General features: G+C 43.1%; 1 protein-coding gene across 7 annotated transcripts in view; it reads right to left on the bottom strand.

Annotated features, from left to right (window-relative positions):
- Positions 1 to 1,133: 1,133 nt before the first annotated feature.
- Positions 1,134 to 20,733, bottom strand: part of Ptpmeg (protein tyrosine phosphatase Meg) — a 323,767-nt gene continuing 304,167 nt past the window's right edge. For all 7 annotated transcript variants that reach the window (XM_075682040.1, XM_075682038.1, XM_075682041.1 and 4 more), the window contains 6 exons: positions 17,722 to 17,844; positions 16,683 to 16,751; positions 10,949 to 11,233; positions 8,707 to 8,752; positions 8,585 to 8,618; positions 1,134 to 6,478 (listed from right to left, as the gene is read on the bottom strand). In XM_075682040.1, the coding sequence (XP_075538155.1) occupies positions 6,457 to 6,478; positions 8,585 to 8,618; positions 8,707 to 8,752; positions 10,949 to 11,233; positions 16,683 to 16,751; positions 17,722 to 17,844 (579 nt within the window). In that variant the 3' untranslated portion in view covers positions 1,134 to 6,456. The remainder of the gene's footprint in view (positions 6,479 to 8,584; positions 8,619 to 8,706; positions 8,753 to 10,948; positions 11,234 to 16,682; positions 16,752 to 17,721; positions 17,845 to 20,733) is intronic.

The raw sequence follows: 20,733 nt of genomic DNA, 5'->3' as shown, positions 1-20,733 counted from the left end.
ATGGCATCTATATACTGGAGCTCCTAGACAAGGGAGACATACTTTGCCATGAATAACAGAGGTTTCGGAAGACTAATTAACAAAAAATTGTTAATTTACTTTTCTATAGCCTTGGGGCCAGTCAATTATATAGTAAATTTTGAGGTGCTTACGTTTTAATAGACCTCCTTTTTTTTCTGTATCTTGAAAATTGCAGCCGATTGAATACATTTATAATCGAATTTCAACCCTCAATCCAGGCAATATTGAAACCAAGTGTGTCTTGCTGCTATGTCAGATGGAATTGTGAGGAAGTTTCAATGATGGCATGTTGTGGCAAGTACTGATACAGTACGTCGCAGCAGATACTTGATAGGCAGGACATGCCTTGCCATTATTTGCAGTGACTGGCTGCGACGTTCAGTTTCAACCTTTTGCACTTTTCTTCAGTGAATTTCTATTTGATACGACACCAGGGCTGTCTTTTCTGCTCTTGGTTTTGATATTGCCTAGATGGGGTGTTATTTAATAACTATTTTCTCAAATTAAGTGAGATTTTAAAGATAAAAAAAAGGGCTGCATTCAAATGTGCCTGCCTCCAGATTTGTCATTTAAACAAATGTCCCCGAGGTTCCAATAAGAAAGTTGAAAAAAAAATTTTTTTTTGAGTCAGTCATTTGAAACTCGCATTATTAGTGGCAAAGTATGTCTGCCTTTTCAAGAAACTTGTATGCAAGAACATCACATTTGCTATGCTCCTAGGCTTTTTATAAAACATTTGTGTAGTATTAAAAAAAAACTGCACTGAACTGCATTGAAGACTGCATGGCAGTCTTCAAGGAATTGCTGAACTTCGCTGTGGGTAGAGCCCATGTATGAATGGCAAGTGACCATGACTGCATAAGCTTCAGAAACTTTGCTGGAGCATGGGAATTGCAGAAATGAATTTTTGTCTCGCCTCTACTACACCGCCTATAAATGGTAGGCTCAGAGTTGTGGTTATTCAATGAAATATAGCCTGATCTGTTTGCTTGTAACGTTAATGCACCTGACATAAAAAAAACTTCATTTTCTCGCAGCCCCCCATGATTTTCTAGAAACCTAAGCAGCCAAGTGGACATTTCAAGAACATGCACGTAACAGAAGCAAACCAGTATGTTTTGTGTAACTTCTTTAATTTCTTTCTCCTCTTTGCATCGCTTAGAATGCTGCGGCATTTAATATCCTTGAGGAGTGGACGTCTGTTCAAGATGGCCACATGTTGAAAGCGGGCTTTTAGATCATTAAAAAGAAAACACAAGAGTGGTACACTGGAAAGTGAAAACATACATCATGTTCCGCTGTAAGAAGTGGTCATATGCACACACGCACAATCATACAAAGCACATAGTATGTACAGGATGCACTAGTCAGGACAGGAAAGTATGCGTTGTACACATACACTAAACAACATTGGCTCAAACACATCTTGTAGATAAGATAGCAGAAGTTTTGTTGGCTCAGCATCACTCAAGCTTTCTGAAAATTGGCATTTTTCTTCTCTCTGGATGCTCACACATCAAGTACAAAACAGGTTGATGGCAGTGGTACAGATATGTGGCTACAGAAACCAGTGCACCATTCATGAAAAGCCTTACAAGCAAGAGATACTGACATTGCAGAAGCGTTTCCTTATTTGAATTTCCAACATGGGCACTTGGCTTTTTTTTTTTTGGCTAGGAGCAGTTAATGGGAACCTTCTCTGGTATTTGCTCCATAAGCATGAAGCATGACCAAAGAAAAGGTGGTGGCATTGGTCACTGTACGTAACACTTCCTGTAGGAATACACAGCCAAGGTAACCCTGTCGGAGTACTTGACTGCGATAGTCTGCTACAAAGAGGGTGTGGAGAAACGGCATTAGGAAATTTACATCAAGACAACATTGAGAACACTTGTGCAAAATAGACTGCCTTGACTTTCTTGTGCTTTTATCACTAGTGCAATGTGGTACACAAAGCAAGTCTTCCAACACTTTCATTCCTGTGACATTTTGCAAGCACATCTGTGCGGGCAACAAAGAAGCTAAGTTTGGAACCCATATGTAACTTATGCAAGAGAACAAAAGAACTTTGAACTATGAACTAGATGGACTTAACAAATCGGTAGAAATGTGGCACGAAGTGAAGTGCTGAAGAGCATACATCAATGGTCTCTACAATGCTACCATTATTGATTGAAAAAGTTGTAACAATAACAACTCACTTCTCTTAAAACCAAGTTCACACTGGGCATTACAAGAACGTATGCAAAAGCAGTCCATCCCATCTCAATTTATTGGGGGAAAGTACAAAAAAGGAAGAAAAAAAGGATGGATTATCCAGAATTCGTCCAGAGCACTAGACGTTTACGCACTAGAAGGTTTTTGACTAATCCAGAGTGATGATGTACTGATACTAATAAAAACTGACTTTTGAAAATATACGTTAGTCATTGACAAAGACAAAACAGATGTCCTTTTATATAAGAACAAGCCCAAGACAAATCTTGAATATGACTAACACGTTTATAGAGTTTGACATGCACAGACATTCATATTTATCGTGTTAAAAGAAGAATGTCCAGATGGTCGCAAATCAGGTGCAATATCAGAGCCTGGTGGCAGCACCTAACACATGCACAATCTATTTATCAGCGCACCAAATGCCCCACCCCCATTTGGCATATCACATGAGGGGTGCTGCGCAACATAGTGATGAGACATCGGCACATGTGCGGTTCACCTGATGTGGCCACAGTAGCTTGTATAAAACCAGCTGAACTGCGGAATCCAGCATTTCATTAGATTTACAATACAGACCTATAGTTGCCTGTCTCTATTGACTGCACTTCATTTTTGGCTGATAGTATTGCACCAATACATTGCAGGGCACAGCAAATACAGCCAATGGGCAGTAATCAAAACTCTGATCAATTTCGAACAAAGTCTTAAAATATTTGTTGACCCACTCTGTGTTCCATGCTTTTCAAAGCTGCTTAATTCAAGTGACGTTTTCTGTTCAGACATTTTGGCTTCTTAGGGTATAGTCGTGCAGTAAAAACAGCAGTAGAGACAGTCATGAATGAGGCTTGAAAGCTAACACACGCCTACATTTTATACTCTGGCCATTATGTTTACTGACAAGCATGGATACAAGATGGCCCGAACTGACCCACCCAGTCACGCATTTGTGGCTCCAATATCTGTCAGTGTGTGCATGGGAACACTTTTTTTCTCTCTTCGCTCACGAACCATACATTAGTCTTGCATCCAAGCTTTGTTTACAATTGTGCAGAGGAAAGCATAAATTCTATGTGCACACCTGTTAGCATAAAAATGTGCAACCCTCTTTGAAGTCATATTTAACAATGGATACTTCGAAGAAAAAGCTGTGTTCTGCAGGAGCTTGAAATAATGCAAGTTGACTGCAAGTGCAAAGTTGTCATATCTCTGCGGCAGAATGACCAAGATGTTCAGTATCTGCCCTGCATACATTGACAATGACAATGTCATGCCCATTTTTGGATGCAATACTTTTCAAACTGGCTCACAGCTACAACCACGGGCTGTACACATGCTGCATTTCGTCGAACACCAATTGCGAAATCCCAGGGCAGAATTTTAAGATCGATGAAAGGCGTTAAGCAATGGGAATAGACGTATCTTTCCGTACAGTTCAAGAGTTTCTTACAAGCCAAGAACTTCCACAAAGTGCAAGCACTGTCTAGCGAGTGGTGCAGGGAACATTGTGAAGCACCAGGTTGTCGATGCTACTATCAGTGAAGCCTCTAGAAGACCCTTGCTCAGATTTTTTCTTTTTTTTTAAGTAAACAAACGTGGTAAAGTTCTCAAACAATGTGCATTCGGAAAATGATTAGGCTCCTGTGCTTTCTTCTCACATATCTGCATTAATCAATAAGGCTAAAGACTAGGAATGATGCCACATTTCACTTTGTCAAACTATGGCAGAAGCAACAAGCATTACATCTTGGGCTTATTGATTATGCTTGCACTTGTCCCCACTATAAAATGTGCAATCTATAAGCAGAAATAAAGCCAAACTTAACAAAACGCATATTTGTACTTGTTCATTCTGATTTTTTTTTTGTCATGCAAGATCCACAAGTTAGACTAATCTGGTTATGTTAATTCACTTGTCATAGAGAATACTGGCCAGATGCAATAACAATCCCATGGGCTGAGCCATCTATCAGCTCGATGCTGAATAAAACATGCATTAGAAGATTCACTGTTGGCAGACGTGCTCACATGTAACTGCACTACCCTTGGCAGTGGATTAGCTGCACTGAAGCAGCTGACAAGCGATTGGATGTAAAATGAGGTGTGTTTAGCCACAGAACTACTACAATAGCCAATGGGTGGTGAACAAAACCCATTATTTAACTTAATAAATTAGACAGCTGAACTTTTCCAAAGGAATGAGCACTCCAGTGAAACTTGATGTACCAACTCATTTGTAAGTGTCGGGCCGAGCTGGTGAGCAAATGTGCAGCAAGTCTGCTCTGCAAAGGAGAATGCAAGGAAGACAAATGGGGAGTGATCACTTGGACTGTCTGGGTGGCACTGAGAGGAGCAGACGTTATTGAGGTTAAATACTTATTTTCGAACAACCTTTGGCAGCATCTCATACGAAGCTTCTTAAACAATTCTTTTCAATAACGATCCTTGGATCCCCGCTAAAATTGTGCGCTCCATAAACACCAAGGTGATTGGCAATGAAGCGAGTGACGGCAATTCTCCCAAGCACAGCCTACTAAAAAGAGCCGATGTGGCAGAAGCGTTTTCTTGTGAAGAGACCAATGCAGAAGAGGTGTTCGAGTACACCGATGCTTTTTGCAGCGTGCCATCTCGAGTCTAATAACAACTGACAGTTTTGGAATACATGATAAAAGGAAGTGATCGCATCTTGTGGACGGGTTTTTGCCTTTCCTTGCGATTCACTCAAGGGGGACTATTTGACTGATTGCAGCGATTTCGTGGGAGTTTCTCAATTGAACAGAAGTTGGCCGGTATTCCTTGTACAGCAAGGCGTTACAACTTGTGCTGTGTCCCGACACTCACGAGTTCCCATATACACCCAACGTGCCACATCTTGTAACTGCCAAGATTTTTCCACTTAGAATTCAATTTCTGATTCCACAGAGCAGTGAAATTAATACTGCACAACAGATGGGCTGCTAGCTTTGAACTCTGTTTCATCTTTGTCACAACTATATATATAAGAAATCCAGGACTATCTACTCAATGTTCAGTGGATCATGCATTTTCTGCATGCCTGAAGATTTGAATACGAGAAGTGCCACAGAATAGTGTTTACATATTTTGAGAGATCACTAGCCCATACAAGAACATTGGAACATGAAACACATTCCAATCTGCAGAGCTCAAGAGTAATAGCTGGAAGCTGCTTGCTCAATATGAGCAGTTCTGTGTGCTTGGTGTTATTTCACAGTGGCTATACTGCAGCAAGGGTTTTCAAAGCAGTTCTTTTCCTTTATTGACGTAATATGACATTCCTGCACTGTCAGAACCCAAGTGAATGAACTCACTTGCATTCATGCTGCATTGCACGCACCACTGGATTTTTCCACTAACACTGCTGTGTACTTTGCTGCCCATTTTACGTACATTTAGAAACAATAAATTTTCAGCTACCAACACGACCTGCTCATGCCGAGAAACCGAAAAACGTGGCACTTCAATGAAAAAAAGAACACAAATAACAAAATAAAGGATGGCAGTCTCTTTTCCAAACTTAAAATGGTGACGGGGAGTCTAGCTTTCCTTCTATCACATAAATGTGCACGTTGATACCGGGAGGCCAGAAGGAATGAAGGGACGGTAACAGGGTTTCCAAACATTTATCTACAATGACAAAGTTCACACCATTATGTACAAAAAAAAAAGAATCCTAAAAAGGGCACTATAAAAATACAGCAGCTGCAGCAGCAGCAAGACAGCAATAACATTTGCACAGTCTTTTCAAGATGGAGTGCTAAATACATGACGAGGATTCACTGGGAGAAGCGGCGACACTCGCATCGTCACGAAAAATTTAAAATGTTTCACACAGCGTAGGTGTGACGTCATCATCATATGCACACTCTAGATGCAGCAAGTGGTAGGAGCGTCTGCTGCGAGGCTCTTGCGTGGCTCTTGATGCAGTCGGGGTGGCCGCACACACACTGTGTGGATGTTTTGCTAATTCGTGTCATTCTTCTTCATGCAAGTTTAGATTTTCTAAACTCCACAGTCCACAAGCTTCATACTTGTAGTGGTGCTGCTATGTGGTAGAAATGGTGGGCCTTGTGAAATGAACGCATGAGAAGAGAGCGAATGCGGCAAAATGGGGACCAGCACTGCAGTTGTGTCGGTGATGAACAAGTCCTTGCATTCTGGCACAAGCTGACAGAAGACGTGTGCTGGTTTGTCCTTTCATCAGACAGTGGTCGTTAAGCATCTGCAAGAATAAAAAACAGTGCCACTTTTAAGCTGGCATCGTCGTTCGATGTGTGCAGTTTGACTCATAAAGCCCTGCACTGTGATCGAAGCATGCTGAACAACACAGGCCTGCATCTATGGAGGTCTATACGTTTTGCAAACCCCTAAGGTTGTGTTTGCAGGAGACCACACCTACGAATTGGCATGGCAACAATAGGAAGGTTCATTGTTTAAGCTATGGATCTCATTAGCTCTCAAGTTTGCTGGAGTGCAAAAGATGTCTGGCTTGCACGGAATGAGTTAATAGACAGTATAGCATATGCTATAGTTGCACACACTATAGTACAGCATACACTAAGCAGCGCATGTTTATTGCAGTTTTAGTTGGCCTGCGAGATCTTCCGATCTCAGAAGCCATATGTCATCATCGTGGCTATCTCCCGACTTCACCGATAGGTGGCGCTGACATCTTGAAAGTTTCTTTTGTTAGGCTTCGACTCATTCGAAACGAGAAGCGATCTCAAAAACTCCACAAGGTTATCCATAAAAACTCTGTCGTCGAAGCGGCCCAAGACTAAACGAAAGCCGTTTACGCAGTAATATGCTACGAACGCAGGGCATTTTACAAAAGCAGCAACAAATTTAATTCGAAGCGGGCAGCTGGGACCGCAGTCATGTTTCCTGTAAACTACGCAAACCACGCAAAGATACTAACGCTTGATCTGAGAAATAGCGTGCGTATGCTATACGCTATGGGTCGTTTAGCATTCTGCGCACATGCAGTAAGTACCCGCTATATTATAGCATATGCAATGGTACAGAATATGCTGAACTAAAACTGTCTCATGGGGGGGGGGGGGGAGAAAAAAAGAAAAGCCCAAGAACAGAAGCACAAGACCAATTCTGAAGTGAACATTTTGACAGGACTACTTGATTCCATAGTCTGCAGCACCCACAGTTCTTTACTCAAACATGGCAATCGTGATCTCTTAGCTGACAACAGCATCTGACAAGAATGGATACCGAAATATTTTGGCACTGCAGTTAAACCTCAACATAATGAATTTGGTAAAATCTGCACTACTTTTTTACAACGAAATTTTCTTATATCAAAATTAAATCTTTTATGAAGTACACTACAATCTCAGCATGGTAATCTTGTAGCCTAGCGATGGGTAATTATTGTGCCATGTAGCTAGATTGTCCACTGTGCTTTCAGGTTGTAAGCATGGCAATACCCTTTTGAATTGACAGCTGTCCACTTGATGTCGATGGTGTAGCACTTGCAGCTAGCTATCTTTACTTTTCACCAATTAATAACATTCGGGGCTTAGCTCTTAACAGATTTGGGCACTAATGAAAATGGATAGAGATCAACTGCATATAGTTGTATACTGCGCATGGCTAAGTGCAGGGGCAACTATCCTGGTGAGGGTGGCAACCATTTCTTCAGTGCACTCCTGCTTCAAACACATTCCTTCAGTGGTGCCTTCTTGGATGCCTCATGTTCCCTCTCTAGTATCTGCTGGCTACAAAACGTTTAAATCTCCCAAACAGCTACTATGGATTACTTGACCAAACATGAAGAAAGGCAAAGCTAGCACACCACAGGCTTTAATTACCAAGCTGTCATAAACCCTCAGTCGCTCAGCAGCCGTGAACGTCTTTTCAACAGACATTGTTCTGTTGTCGCCCTCACGTATGTTCATTTTAGCGCTTGTTCCCGCTCATGTGTTTTAAAACACTGCCACAAGAAAAATCTATTCATTGAGTGCATGTGCTGACACAGTGTCAGGTTGGCAAATGGTAGTGGTGCATTACAGTTAACACATTCATGTAAACTCTTCTCACAAAGATACACCACCATGCATGCGTAATATGGAAAAAAAGAACAGAAGCTATGAAATTGAAACTGTAATTAAAAATCAGTTTACTATACTGAGAAAAATTTACTGTAGAATTGTACTGCAATAATTTTTAAAATCTGATAGTTTTAACTTTTTGTTTAAGTTGCATCACTTCAATGTTCAACTGCAATAATATAATGATTAAATCTATGTCTGCCGGCCAGTTAAAAAAAGTTGTAGTAACTTGACTCGAACATAATTTGTAAAAGATCCCTTACCTCTGGTACTCAGGCAAAGGCTTGACAACACCATCTGTGAAAGAAGAAAGCAAGTAAGCCACTCCAACCAGGTAATTTCAACACAGAAGAAAAAGTCAACGATGAGAGAGCGACTGGCTTACCATTGTACACCTTGAGGATAGCCTCACAAACAAACTTGTACTGACTCTGCAACAGCACAGAAAGTTGTTCAAGTGTTAGGTAATATGTCAACAAAAATTATACAGTTATGTAAATGATCAAGTGAAAGGAGGAAACAGATGTCTGCTTTAGTATAAAACGTCTTACGCTATGATACTCACATGAGTATCCATGTACTATATGTATGTTAAGGACAGCATTCGGAATTTATAAGACAAGAGTTATTTGCACCTCCTCACCAAGGACCCTCCCCTATTATCTGTGGGTGTGCCGCTTAGTTCTTGATCTGCCTAAGGCTGTAGGCACTAACCTTTATTCTTGCTTTTGCGCTGTACTGCATAGCCAACTTGATAATACCAGTTGCAATACCACTGGTGGAGCATTCTCTGTTGCTTCTCTGAATTCCTTAGTTCGGTTACGCGGTAAGCCCTTGTTTTGAATAAAATGTGCTCCCCTGTCTACAGCGAGTGCGTTTTAGACTAAGTGCAGCAGCATTAACTGTTCGTATGGTAGAATTGAGTTAAACAAATGGGTGCCATTATTGGATTAACATTCATCAGCAGCTCTTGACAACGTGTACAGGGAATATCCACAGTTCTCAATTTATTTGCAGTTGCTCTTTAAGCCCAGCCAAAATGTTGATATATTAAACAATTACAGTCCTATGTGCACGCTTTTTTACATGTTCCATTCTCTGCATTTTGACATACTATTGTACACAAATCAACCACAAAAAATGATAATAATAAAGAAAAGAAAACTGAAACAACATACAGAAGATCCCAGTAATTTGGTTATGTATGTCTTACCAAGATGCAACTCTTCTTCCCTTGGTAAGAAGAGCAGATTGCATGTCAAAAGCTATAATTAAAGGAGTCCTGAACCAACCCTCGGGCTTGGTGAAAAAACAGTCCGTAAATAGCAGGCACTGCCATGAACATCTCAGCCAATTTTTGCAGTCATGCACAGTGCGTGGAGCTCGAAAGTGGAGTGTGAAGTCACCTTTCTCTCAAACACTCTCTTTTCAACAGAAGCCTGCTCCTCACTCTCTTCTGGACACTTTATTTCTTAACATAGCAGATTCCCATATGTGGCTGCTATAGGCCAATAGCTGACATTGATCAAGAAGAGTGTTTGGATCAGTGCGCTTCTTCCTACTGTTACTGTGCATATTTATTCATGAAGTTTGATGAACAAGCTAAATTAAGAGAAAATCTGTTTTTGAATTTTTATAATGATTACGTCCTTCTGGAAGAAGCCGACTATCGTCTGCTCACGCTCGGCCATGGCTGCCCACTTAGGAATTAAACTTTGGCCACCCTGCTTATCGGTGGCGTAGCTGTCGGGCCTCACCAATTTCGGCTAATTTTAGATGCTCAACTAGCCTCGACCCACGCAAAACTTGAGGTCAAACCACATGCATGCTTGCCAGCGCATGCCGACTTTTGGCCGCTCCTGGTGAGACTCCTCGGCAGACTTAATGATAGTGCTTCAAAATGCGCAAGTTCGATGTCGGTAGTATCCGTCGGTTAAGCTGGTGAAGAACAAAGCCAGTCTGCACCACGTAGCATGGTCAGACTGGAGCACACGAGCGCGAGCAAGCACTCAAGCCCTGTCGTGCATAAAGGAAATGCTGCACATATGCACAAGCACACGCAGTTGCAGTCTGCTACGTAGAGTAGATATTGTGCCAGCTGTAGTCCGCTACGTAGTGTCGATACTGTGACTGCTGCAGGGTGCCATGAAGAGTCCACTTGCTGAGTGCACTGCGGCTCACTGAGGACAACTACGTTTGACTTACGTTTGGCGTGTCATAAGTGCCAGAAGTGTAAGTAGTAGCGTCTACATTAATATCCAAAATCAAATTTTAACTGCGTGCCATAGTGACATTCAGTGACGGAGCATGGGCCCACCCCACTCCGCGATAGCCTTCGCAGTGCAAGGCATCAAAGAAGGAGCGGAAGCACCACGAAGATCATGTTTGATTGCCAACAACTCCGCTTCTGCTGAACAGATTGAAATCCTTCTTGCGGCAAAGTATTTCTGAAATAGCCTACTTTAACTTCATATTTATTTCTCCACTTCGATAAAAAGTAGTTCAGGGTCCCTTTAAGTACAATGTTACAGCTTTGCTGTCTGGATAGCAACTTTTTTTTTCAGGTCTCATCTGTTTACATGCTAGCATGAATACGGCTGTGAACTATGCCAAGGCCAAGTACTCACAGAGGTCTGGATGAGCATGGCGCGCTGATCCCGCATGTCACGCGTAAGGTCGAGCGGGTAGACAGGCTCGTTGGCTTCGATGAGGCACATGGCCGTCTCCATGAGGATGAGGACACCCGTGCGGCCAATTCCCGCACTGCAGTGCACCACAGTGGGCTCCACCATGCCGTCCCTGCTTCTCCTGACGCGCTGCACGAACCCCAAGAATTCCGAGGCCTCTTCGGGCACCCCGTGATCTGGCCATGCTAGGTACTGCATGTGGGTGATGTGCCGCTCCTCCCGGTTCTGTGTGACAACAGTTTCGATCAGAAACTGGAATTCCTTTCGAACATTTGGAAAAGGACAAAACACCACCAAACAGGAGTCAGCAGTGGTTAACCTTGAACAAGGACAGGGTCTTCCGGGGTGCACTAGTGTACCATGTGGTTTGTTGTTCCACGCTTTTCCACATTCGTTATTCAGGTGGGTAGAGAGTTGAGCCTATGCGAGCTGAAATTTGGACGTGTTCGTGAGACTACGTACTTGAATTAAAACAGAAAAAAAAAAACGGGGACATAGGAAAGCAACACCAAACAGGACAAGCGCTAACATCAAACTAAAGTTTATTCTCAGAAAACCATGCGTTTTCATCTGTCGACACTGATGAAAAAAACAATACATCATCGTGCAAGCATTCTCCAATCCCCCCTAAATGGTTAAAATAGTTGTACAAGTCAATCGCAACGCGGCTATGCGCATAAACACACAAAACATCAGAAGCTTCGAGATCGTAACACATAGAAGCAAGCTCTGAATCAGGCCCTTATCATATGTTCTGGTAGTGTTGTGTTGACAGCAAAAAATGCTTTGTCGAGATATCCAGGGAAAACACTGGGAATGTGGGAGATGGAAATTCAAGACGGTGAGCAAAACGTGAACAAGGTGAATGCAGGAGCCAACGTTTCGACAAGTGGACTTGTCTTCTTCAAGGCGACGTACGCTTTCCTCGCCACAGTATATATATAGGTGGGGTTCTTCTAAAGGGGAGAGGGTGTGAGGCAGGAGGGTGCTTTTTTTTTTTGTCTGTATGTGTATCTGTCTGCGCATTGGTTTGTTTATTAGTGTATGTAGCTGTTTGCGTGAAGGCTTCTTGGGTGGTTGTGGGCTTCCGTATGCGCGGATATTGTAAAGGTGGTGTTGGTTCCGCGTCTACCATCTGTGTAGATGCTTCTTGAGTTCTAGCTTTGGTGGAACGTGCGTGCGAGCTGGTGTTGAAATGTCAGGCGTGTGTTTCTGTGTTGAAGCTAACTGGGACGCAGGATTTATTGGTGTTGTAGGTTGCGTCGATTTAAAAGAGTTCCTGAGTCTGTACTTGATGTTGTTAGCCATTACCTTGACGCCAAAAAAATTGGGGTGTAGTCCATCCCGGGTGAGCAGAATGTTGGGGTCCTGGTGTATTTCAGCGTGGTGGATGACATCGATGTTTTCGTGTTGGTTTCCAATGTCAAAAAGAAAATCATTGAGCTTACGTGTCCCTAGTGTGTGAGCTAGGAGTGTCGCTGATTGTTGAGTAAGTGGCCCGTGTTTGTTTGCGATATGTTATTTCACTTGTGTAAAGGTTAATAGAGGGCTGGCTGACACACGTGGGACTGTTTTTGTTTATGTAGGAAGCCTCTGCAATCTCCCTAGTTGTCCTGTCTCAGTGCCAAAAGAGGACAATTGTGTCGCGTAGAACGGGTTTAGATCCGCATTGTCGGCAATGCATGGCAAGATGCCAATATGACGACCCTTTAGGGAGCTGTCAAGCTCTCTGAGTAATGTTTAGCCAACGGCCCATCTGTCCGATGTATTTATGTCCACATAAAAAAAGGAATGAGGTGCAAAACATTACATGCACAAGTAATTCACAAAACGGTCCCATGTGTGTCAGGCAGCCCTTGGTTAACCTTCATGCAAGTGAAATAACGTATCTCGACAAAGCATTTTTTTGCTGGTAATACAATGTTATCAGTGCACACATGATAAGAAACCGATTCAGAACTTGGTTCTATATCTTACGCTCTTAGAGCTTTTGGTTCTTCTGTGCTTTTATGCAAACAGCCGTGTCGCGATTGACTTGTACAACTATTTTAAACATTTTTGGAGGATTGGAGCACGCTTCCATAATGATGTATATTGTGCTTTTGATTAGAGTTGACAGATAAAGATTTCTTTTTTTTTTAGGATAAAGCGTAGTTTGAACTTAGCACTCGACCTGTCTGGTGTTCTTTTCCTTTGTCCCCGTGATTTCTGTGCTTCAAGTGAAGTATGCATGGGTAGAGAGGTTTCCCAGAATACCTTTCTGTTTTGAACGCCAACCGCTGTTGAGCTGCTTTAACTTCACCTACGTCACCTTATTCTGCTTTCGTACCACCTTACTCTTACACAGGGCCCTTTACTTAACCTTTACTTGTCTTTACTTTTTTTTTTCTTTTTGGACTGCACTACCTTCAGGATCGGCCCAAATTTTCTCGACTGCACAATGTCTGGGATCTGCCCCACAATTTTTGTTGATAAGCCACAATTCTAGTTACAGTTCCAGATGCACGGAGATTCAACAAACACATCTGGGATTCATTTCATCTTTTTTTTCACTGAATACACATTATTACTGCTTCATACATAGCGCTCCGCTCACTTGGTGCGTCTTTTTCATGTGCACTAGAAGGCCTCAAATCATCTAATTTACAAGGTAAACTTCGATACCCAGCTCCCATGGACCCCAAATTGACAAACTCACGAAAGACGACCACGTCATTAAAAAAAAGGGGGGGGGGGGGGAATCAATGTCACTTTGCTGTAATCTACCAAAGAATGCTCGCTTGAGTTCTGGGCTGGGGTAAAGTTCTACACCTTCACATATCTTACGCAAGAATCTGTACATGTCAGGCCTCCGTGACTGTTTGGACTAGTTAATTGGTTCTGATCCATTGCTTAATTTCTTTGCAACAGCACAAAACTAGAAATACGGAAGTCGGGGCTTGTCCTTGTTTGCTGTATATTATTCTTTTCGGTTTAACGTGAGCAACATCGAACAGAGTTTGGAGAAGTTGCCTGTCATTTATGACGCCAACTTCCCCAAGAACAAGTGCTTTTGTCATCTTTGTTTATTTCTTTCTCTATAATATTACACTGTTGGAGAAAACAAATGCTGTGAACACAACGCCACTTGAATCTGCAACCCATCAACCAGCAGTCCTAGGAAGGCACAAATAGTATAGGCTAGTACAGTCGAACACGGATATATCGAACCCACATATATCAAATTATTGTCTGTATCGAACTCGTAAATTATCCCCTTGAAAATTCTGTGTAAAAGTATAGAAATTCGTACGTTTATATCAAACGATATTTTTATTCGCCGTTGGATATATAGAACGCCACGCAAGCTCAACACTCGCTGCACCCGCGAGCTCCGCGCCTCCCCCGAAAGGCTCGGAAAATGTGAGAGCGAGAAGGAGGGAGGCTCGGACTGTACTCCAGCTGCGCACGCTCTCCGACTTGTGGAACAGCTTTCTTTTTTTTTTCTCTCTCTCTCCCTATGTCTCTCATCCTTCCCCCGCATAACCATAGTGATCGGCTCGGAAAAGGTAGCCAGGAACGAAGGCGCCGGCGGCCTCCTCCTTTTGCCTTTTTTTTTTCTTGTTGTTGCTTTTTCACGAGTTTTGCTCAGCCAACCACAGCTCGCGCCTTTCGTACGTCGCTGTTGCCCTCGGAGGTGGCCATCGCGAGCACTTTGTGGGCGGAGGCTGCTCACATTTTGTGTTTTGTGCGTGTTCTTGTGTTTCGTGTGCATTATTGTTTTGCGTGCGTCTCACGACACGTGTGACTGGATCGTGGTGGGCTGACGCAAAAGCAATGGCCGCAGCAAGCACAAGCAGCATCATGAAGCGCTAGAACCTGGACTTTGCGACAAAGCTGAAAGCCATTCAGTGTGTTGAGGCGGGCGAGAAAAGCGCGACGGTGGCAGACGACTTCAGGATTTCTCGGAGCACTCTAAGCACCTTGTTAAAGAACAAGGCGGACATAAAGTCGAAAGCGGCGGAGCAACGAACGTCGGGAGCTTGTCGTGTGCACGCTCCTGCCCACGAGAAAGTTGAAAAGGCTCTCTATGCGTGGTTTTTAGAGGTCCGGGCTAAGAACATTCAGGTGGATGGCCCAATGCTAATGGCTAAGGCCAAATGGTTTGCCGCTGCTCTCGGTGATGACAACTTCGCCTACAACACAGGGTGGCTGCAGAGGTTTAAGAACCGCCATAAGATAGTTGGCAAAACCATTTCGGGGGAAAGCGGAGCCAGCGGAGCCATCGTCAGCCAGGATATCCAGCAGTGGATTTTGAAGGAATGGCCAGAAATTTGCGCGAAGTTTTCACCTGCGAAAATCTTCAACGCCGACGAGACCGGATTGTTTTGGCAGATGCTGCCCAGCAAGACGCTTGACGTCCAAGGCAGCACGTGTCATGGGGGCAAGATGAGCAAAGTCCGCGTGAGCGTTCTGCTTGCAGCTAACATGGATGGCTCTCAAAAGCTCCAGCCCTTTGTGATCGGCAAAGCAAGGGCACTGCGCTGCTTCAAAAACTGTAAGCAGTTCCCCGTCTGCTACGCCTTCATTAAGAAGGCGTGGATGACGCGTCAGCTGTTTACAGAATGTCTGCAAGCGTGGGATGCCGAACTGGGCAAGTCGGGGCGTCACACTTGCCTTCTCGTCGATAACTGCTCGGCCCATCACACCACCTGCGAGCTCGAAAATATCGATCGCGCTCAAGTTTCTGCCGGCAAACACGACAGCGAAGTTGCAGCCGCTCGACTAGAGCATCATTAAGTCGTTCAAGGATGGTTACAGGAGGCGACTCATTGATAGGCTTTTGGTGAACCTCCGCATGGGCATCGAGCTTAAGGTTGTCTTGCTGGGGGCCATTCAAATGATGATGGGCGCCTGGAGAGACGTGAAGCAGGATACCGTGGCCAACTGCTTCCAGAAGGCAGGCCTCGTGACGGCCGAACTTCCCGAAGCCTGCGAAGACGGCGACGAGTGCATGGACGACGCGTCTCGCGAGTTGTCCCTTTTCCCGGCTGCCGTTCCAGCCGAAGTGTCTGCTGACGATTTTGTGAACGTTGACAGCAATGTTCAGGCTGTTGCGAGCCTCGCCGATGAGGACATTGTAGCTGCAGTCGCAGGGACCCAGGCTTGAGTGGCGATGAAGATTGTCCGGACGAGGCGGCGGCTACACGCTCGTACTCCACCGCTGAAGTGGCGGCAGCGTTCAGCTTGATTCGCCGTTGCTGAGGCGACATGGAAGGAACCGGGCTTTCACACCTGAACAGCCTCGATAAGATCGAGGTTGGCGTCTTTAATTTCATTTGTAAGGCGAAGAAGCAGACCAACATAAGCAATTTTTTTTCATGCAAATAAAGCATTACGTTGCACCGTGTGTGCGGAAATAGTTGTCATTCTTGAATGCGCCAATCGGTAGGTCATCGTCCGCCACAGCTAAAGTCTCAGGGCCTTTATTTTTTTATATCGAATTTTTAATAAATTGCATTAATTCACGATCCCCTTCCAGTTCGATATATCCGTGTTCGACTGTATTACCCTTTTCTTGATGAGCTTAAGCAACGTTAAATGTGATGATCAAGAGTCCCAGTACACTACTGATCTCGCTCTACACTGCTTTAGTGAAGCCATCTAGTGAACAATTCAGGACTGAACAGCTTACCTGTGTGTTTATGAGGGTGAATTCACGAAAAGCAAAGGATGGCGTTTCTTTTTGTCGTACACAAGACACCTGCATGTAATATGGACATGTTGCATTAACATGAATGGTAATTGTTCCTGTATTGAAAGAAAGAAAAGGATATGGCATTATAAATGAAAAAATAAAAATGCTATGCTGCAATCTTTCCTGTTTAGAAATTACTTGCTCACCAGATTCACACATCAAAAATAGCAAGTGTGTGCAATGCGCGCACGTGCACACACACACACACACACACACACACACACACACACACACACACACACACACACACTCTCTCTCACTCACTCACTCACTGGTGGCACACTTTGTCACAATACACTAAGCGACTGCTTAAATGCCTGTTGCATCCAGATCATTGCTTGATCAGTAAATTCGATGCAAATTGTACGATCAGGACTGCTTTCCTACTGCTGTGACAATTATCAGTAATATTTCTTTACTTGATCCTGCTTTTTGCCACAGTTAAGTGTACTAGCATACTTTATAACATGAACTATATATTTAGGTTATACTAAACATATAAGGGCTGTTCTTGTGTGTAGCCTGCACACCCCCATATCTGGAGCAATTTTGAAAACAAACAAACAAACGTTTCACCAAAGAGCAGTCATATATGAATGTGTGCACTAAAGCAAGCCAAATTATTGACAGTGGCAGCAAAACCATATAAGAGTACAAAATACTTAAGGTTTTCTTGTCTTATCAGAGTTTCCATATTCAGAGCAACATGCTGCATTGGCAATTAGCCTTGAACCGGGAACATAAGAAACCTTCAACTGGCCAATATATTGAACAATAAGAATAAATAATAAAGAGCACAATCATCACATCGCTAAATGCAGTAGTTGAACAACAGCACAAGAGACAAAGGGAGAGAGGAAACTGTGTGTGTCTGTGTCCATGATCTTTCCTGAATGCTTTCGGTGTCATTCTGCCACATGGTGACTCAACAATTGTGCACATAGGACATGCTTGCCTAAACCAAGACCCCACTGACCTGCAGGTGGCCATAGGTGTCTGTTTCATACAGGTCTGGCCAGTACTTGTGACACTTGATGCGGCCCCGCTCCACCAGTGTTGTCAGCATCACCACCAGAGTGCACTGCTGCTCCCAGACCATCTGCACAGAGCATCACTCAGGTCACAATGGTTGCTTTACTTAATATCTCAATGGATGTGCTCGCACTTTGGGCTGAACCTGTTGGGCTATTGTTCTGCATGCTGTTATCTAGCTAATGCATTTAGTCTCCTTAATGGGGCACCAAACTGAAAAATAACACGGGCTGTATTAGTATATTACCTTTCTACAATGCCAATATAGCCACTCTTACTGTGAAAGAAGGCTTGGCAAGTCAGAAAGGAGGCAAAAATAAAAGACAACTGGCAACCTCAATGTTGGTTTCTGCACCAGCTTCTTGTCACACATCATGGATTACGATGGTGCCTACTCAGCCCACGTTATTTTTTTTTAAAGATATACTGTATTCCAAAGGATCCAAAGAGTGAACTTAGCAAGTTTTGAGAAATTTTACTGCTCAACAGCAACTCAAATACGGGAAAGCAATACGAAATCCAGGATGCTGCACTGACATACCAGCGCTGACATTCTGGTGCCAAATTAAATAAATGTAAGTCTGGCCTTCAGTTTCTCTTTCACTAATCTACCTGTTACCACAACATCAACAAAAATAGTTTCAAAAAAGATTCTTTGCCAGTCTACTCTGATTTAGTGTCTCTCTTTAGCGCCCCTTTAATGAACCACATGTGGTGTTGCACCCAAATGCAAGTTAAAGAGTCACGAATAACTGAAGTAGCACCATCTCCACCTCTTTGTCTTTTCCTTCTGTATTAAGAGCATAAGCAGTGCAACCTAGTGTGTACAGACGAGATCTCCTGCTGGGAGTACCATCCCATCATCGGTTGAGAGCTCAGAGCTAGGCATATACCGCTATGTCAACCATTCTTTCTTGCACTCTGCGCTTCTGCACATTTAATATAATCTAAGCCTGGCCTTTTATTGTTGTGTCTCACAGAACATGAACTGCCTTTTGAACTTTCCATCTGCTATTATCCTGTCGTGGTAAAGTGTTCAATGCTCTGCTTTTGGTGAGGCAGTCATGGTGTGCCTTGCAACCACTGCACTGTGCTGACCTGCACACTATTGCAGAATTCTACCTCTTCGGTACTTACTTTAATATAAGTTATCACTTCTCATGTTTCGCTTCATTTATCCTGACATACATACGGATGTCCTTTCTTTGTGTCGTATCGTTAATGCATACACTAGATTTTCTGAATGGAATAACCTCCTTTTACCCAAAGTCACATCAAATTATGAAAAGTTGACCGAGATTCGGTGGTATAATTGTTTAGAATGCAATTCCTACAGACATTAAGATTACTGCTTCTTTGTATTCCTTTAAATGAAAATTGAAATGCGGATGCGTGTCTTGTAGTGCTTTTTGTAGTAACTTCTGCAATGTATAAATTGATTTATCTTGGTATTTATATCAATTTTAAGCAAATACTTTCGTGTTGTACTGTTATAGATTCATGATTTACAAACTTGACATTGTCTTTATGCCTCTGTTAGCTTATTATAATGCAACCATCTTTTTTATGAGCATAGTTCTTTATTTTATCTTGTGAATTTATATGTATATAACATTCTGCTGTTTATATAAACAGGAAGTTCACCTGACTGTTCTACTTTAGGACCGCCTAATGTACTGTTGAAAATGCATGCTTGTTTTTCTTTTGCACTACAAATAAACTTCAATTTCAAATGTCATCCTAAACAGCAAGTGCAAAGAATATGTGGACATTCAACCCACTGTTTGCTGTTACGTGGTTGCAGCCATCAATTAAACACACAATGGAGGAGGTGATGAAGGCCATCACTTCTAGTTGTTCTAGGGACCCTACAGAGGGCCTGAAACCCTTTTCTAACTAACCATCGAATGGCCTCAGTTTTAAAGGATGTCGTCTCACGACTCTCACGTCACAAGAATTTTGCAAGTCCTTCAACTATTAGTGGAGTTATCACACCGATACTTAACTTTCTCCCTCTTTTCCTCTCCGCCAGCATGCTGGAAGCTACACAGTGGGGGAGCTGAAAGGGCAAAGCCCCAGCCAAAAGCCGAGTGTCGTAGTGGTGAAATAACTCGTCATGGCACCCCGTGGCGGCGGCAGACTATACCATGCAGCACGCCGTTGCCATCTCAGAGGCCACTTGCAGCTGACACAGCTACGTGCAGTACAAAGATGAAGTGATAGTTCTGTCTTTCTGAGATCGTAGAGATATATATATGTTTCATTTATTTAATAATAATATTTGGGGTTTTACATGCCAAAACCACTTTCTGATTATGAGGCATGCCGTAGCGGAGGACTCCGGAAATTTTGACCACCTGGGGTTCTTTAACGTGCACCTAAATCTAAGCACACGGGTGTTTTCGCATTTCGCCCCCATCGAAATGCGGCCGCCGTGGCCGGGATTCGATCCCGCGACCTCGTGCTCAGCAGCCCAACACCATAGCCACTGAGCAACCACGGCAGGTTGTTTCATTTATTTAGCGCAAGCTTAGCAATTATGTATTACTGAGAATGCTCTCGCAATCACAAACTCTGCCTGCAGCGCTCGTGGGCCAGGTGCTTTTTATGACGCTGCAAGATGGCATTGCAGAAGCTAGGGCAAGCAATTTTTTGCTGTTTTTGACATGAGCATTTGAATTCTCTGCTGCGTCTAGAGCAGTAATATTTGCCTCACATGTTCACAGCACTCTCTACGACAGATTGGCACCGTTTCTTCACTATGTTCAAAAAGTGTTTTAGGGTTCCTTTAATGCATGTACAACCACTGGTACAATGTTTGCTGAAAAGAAATGCACACGTTTGTATTCACCTGTTTATAACATGAAAGACCTCATTACATATAGTAAATTCACATACTTCTATAATATTGCTGTACCCAAATGCTCTTGTTATGACTTGCACAAGTAAAGCAACT

Source organism: Dermacentor variabilis, chromosome 2, assembly GCF_050947875.1.
Source record: "Dermacentor variabilis isolate Ectoservices chromosome 2, ASM5094787v1, whole genome shotgun sequence".
In the NCBI taxonomy this organism is placed as follows: Eukaryota; Metazoa; Arthropoda; class Arachnida; order Ixodida; family Ixodidae; genus Dermacentor; species Dermacentor variabilis.
The sequence above is the reverse complement of the archived record's forward strand: the minus strand, read 5'-3'. Positions and strand labels throughout refer to the sequence as shown.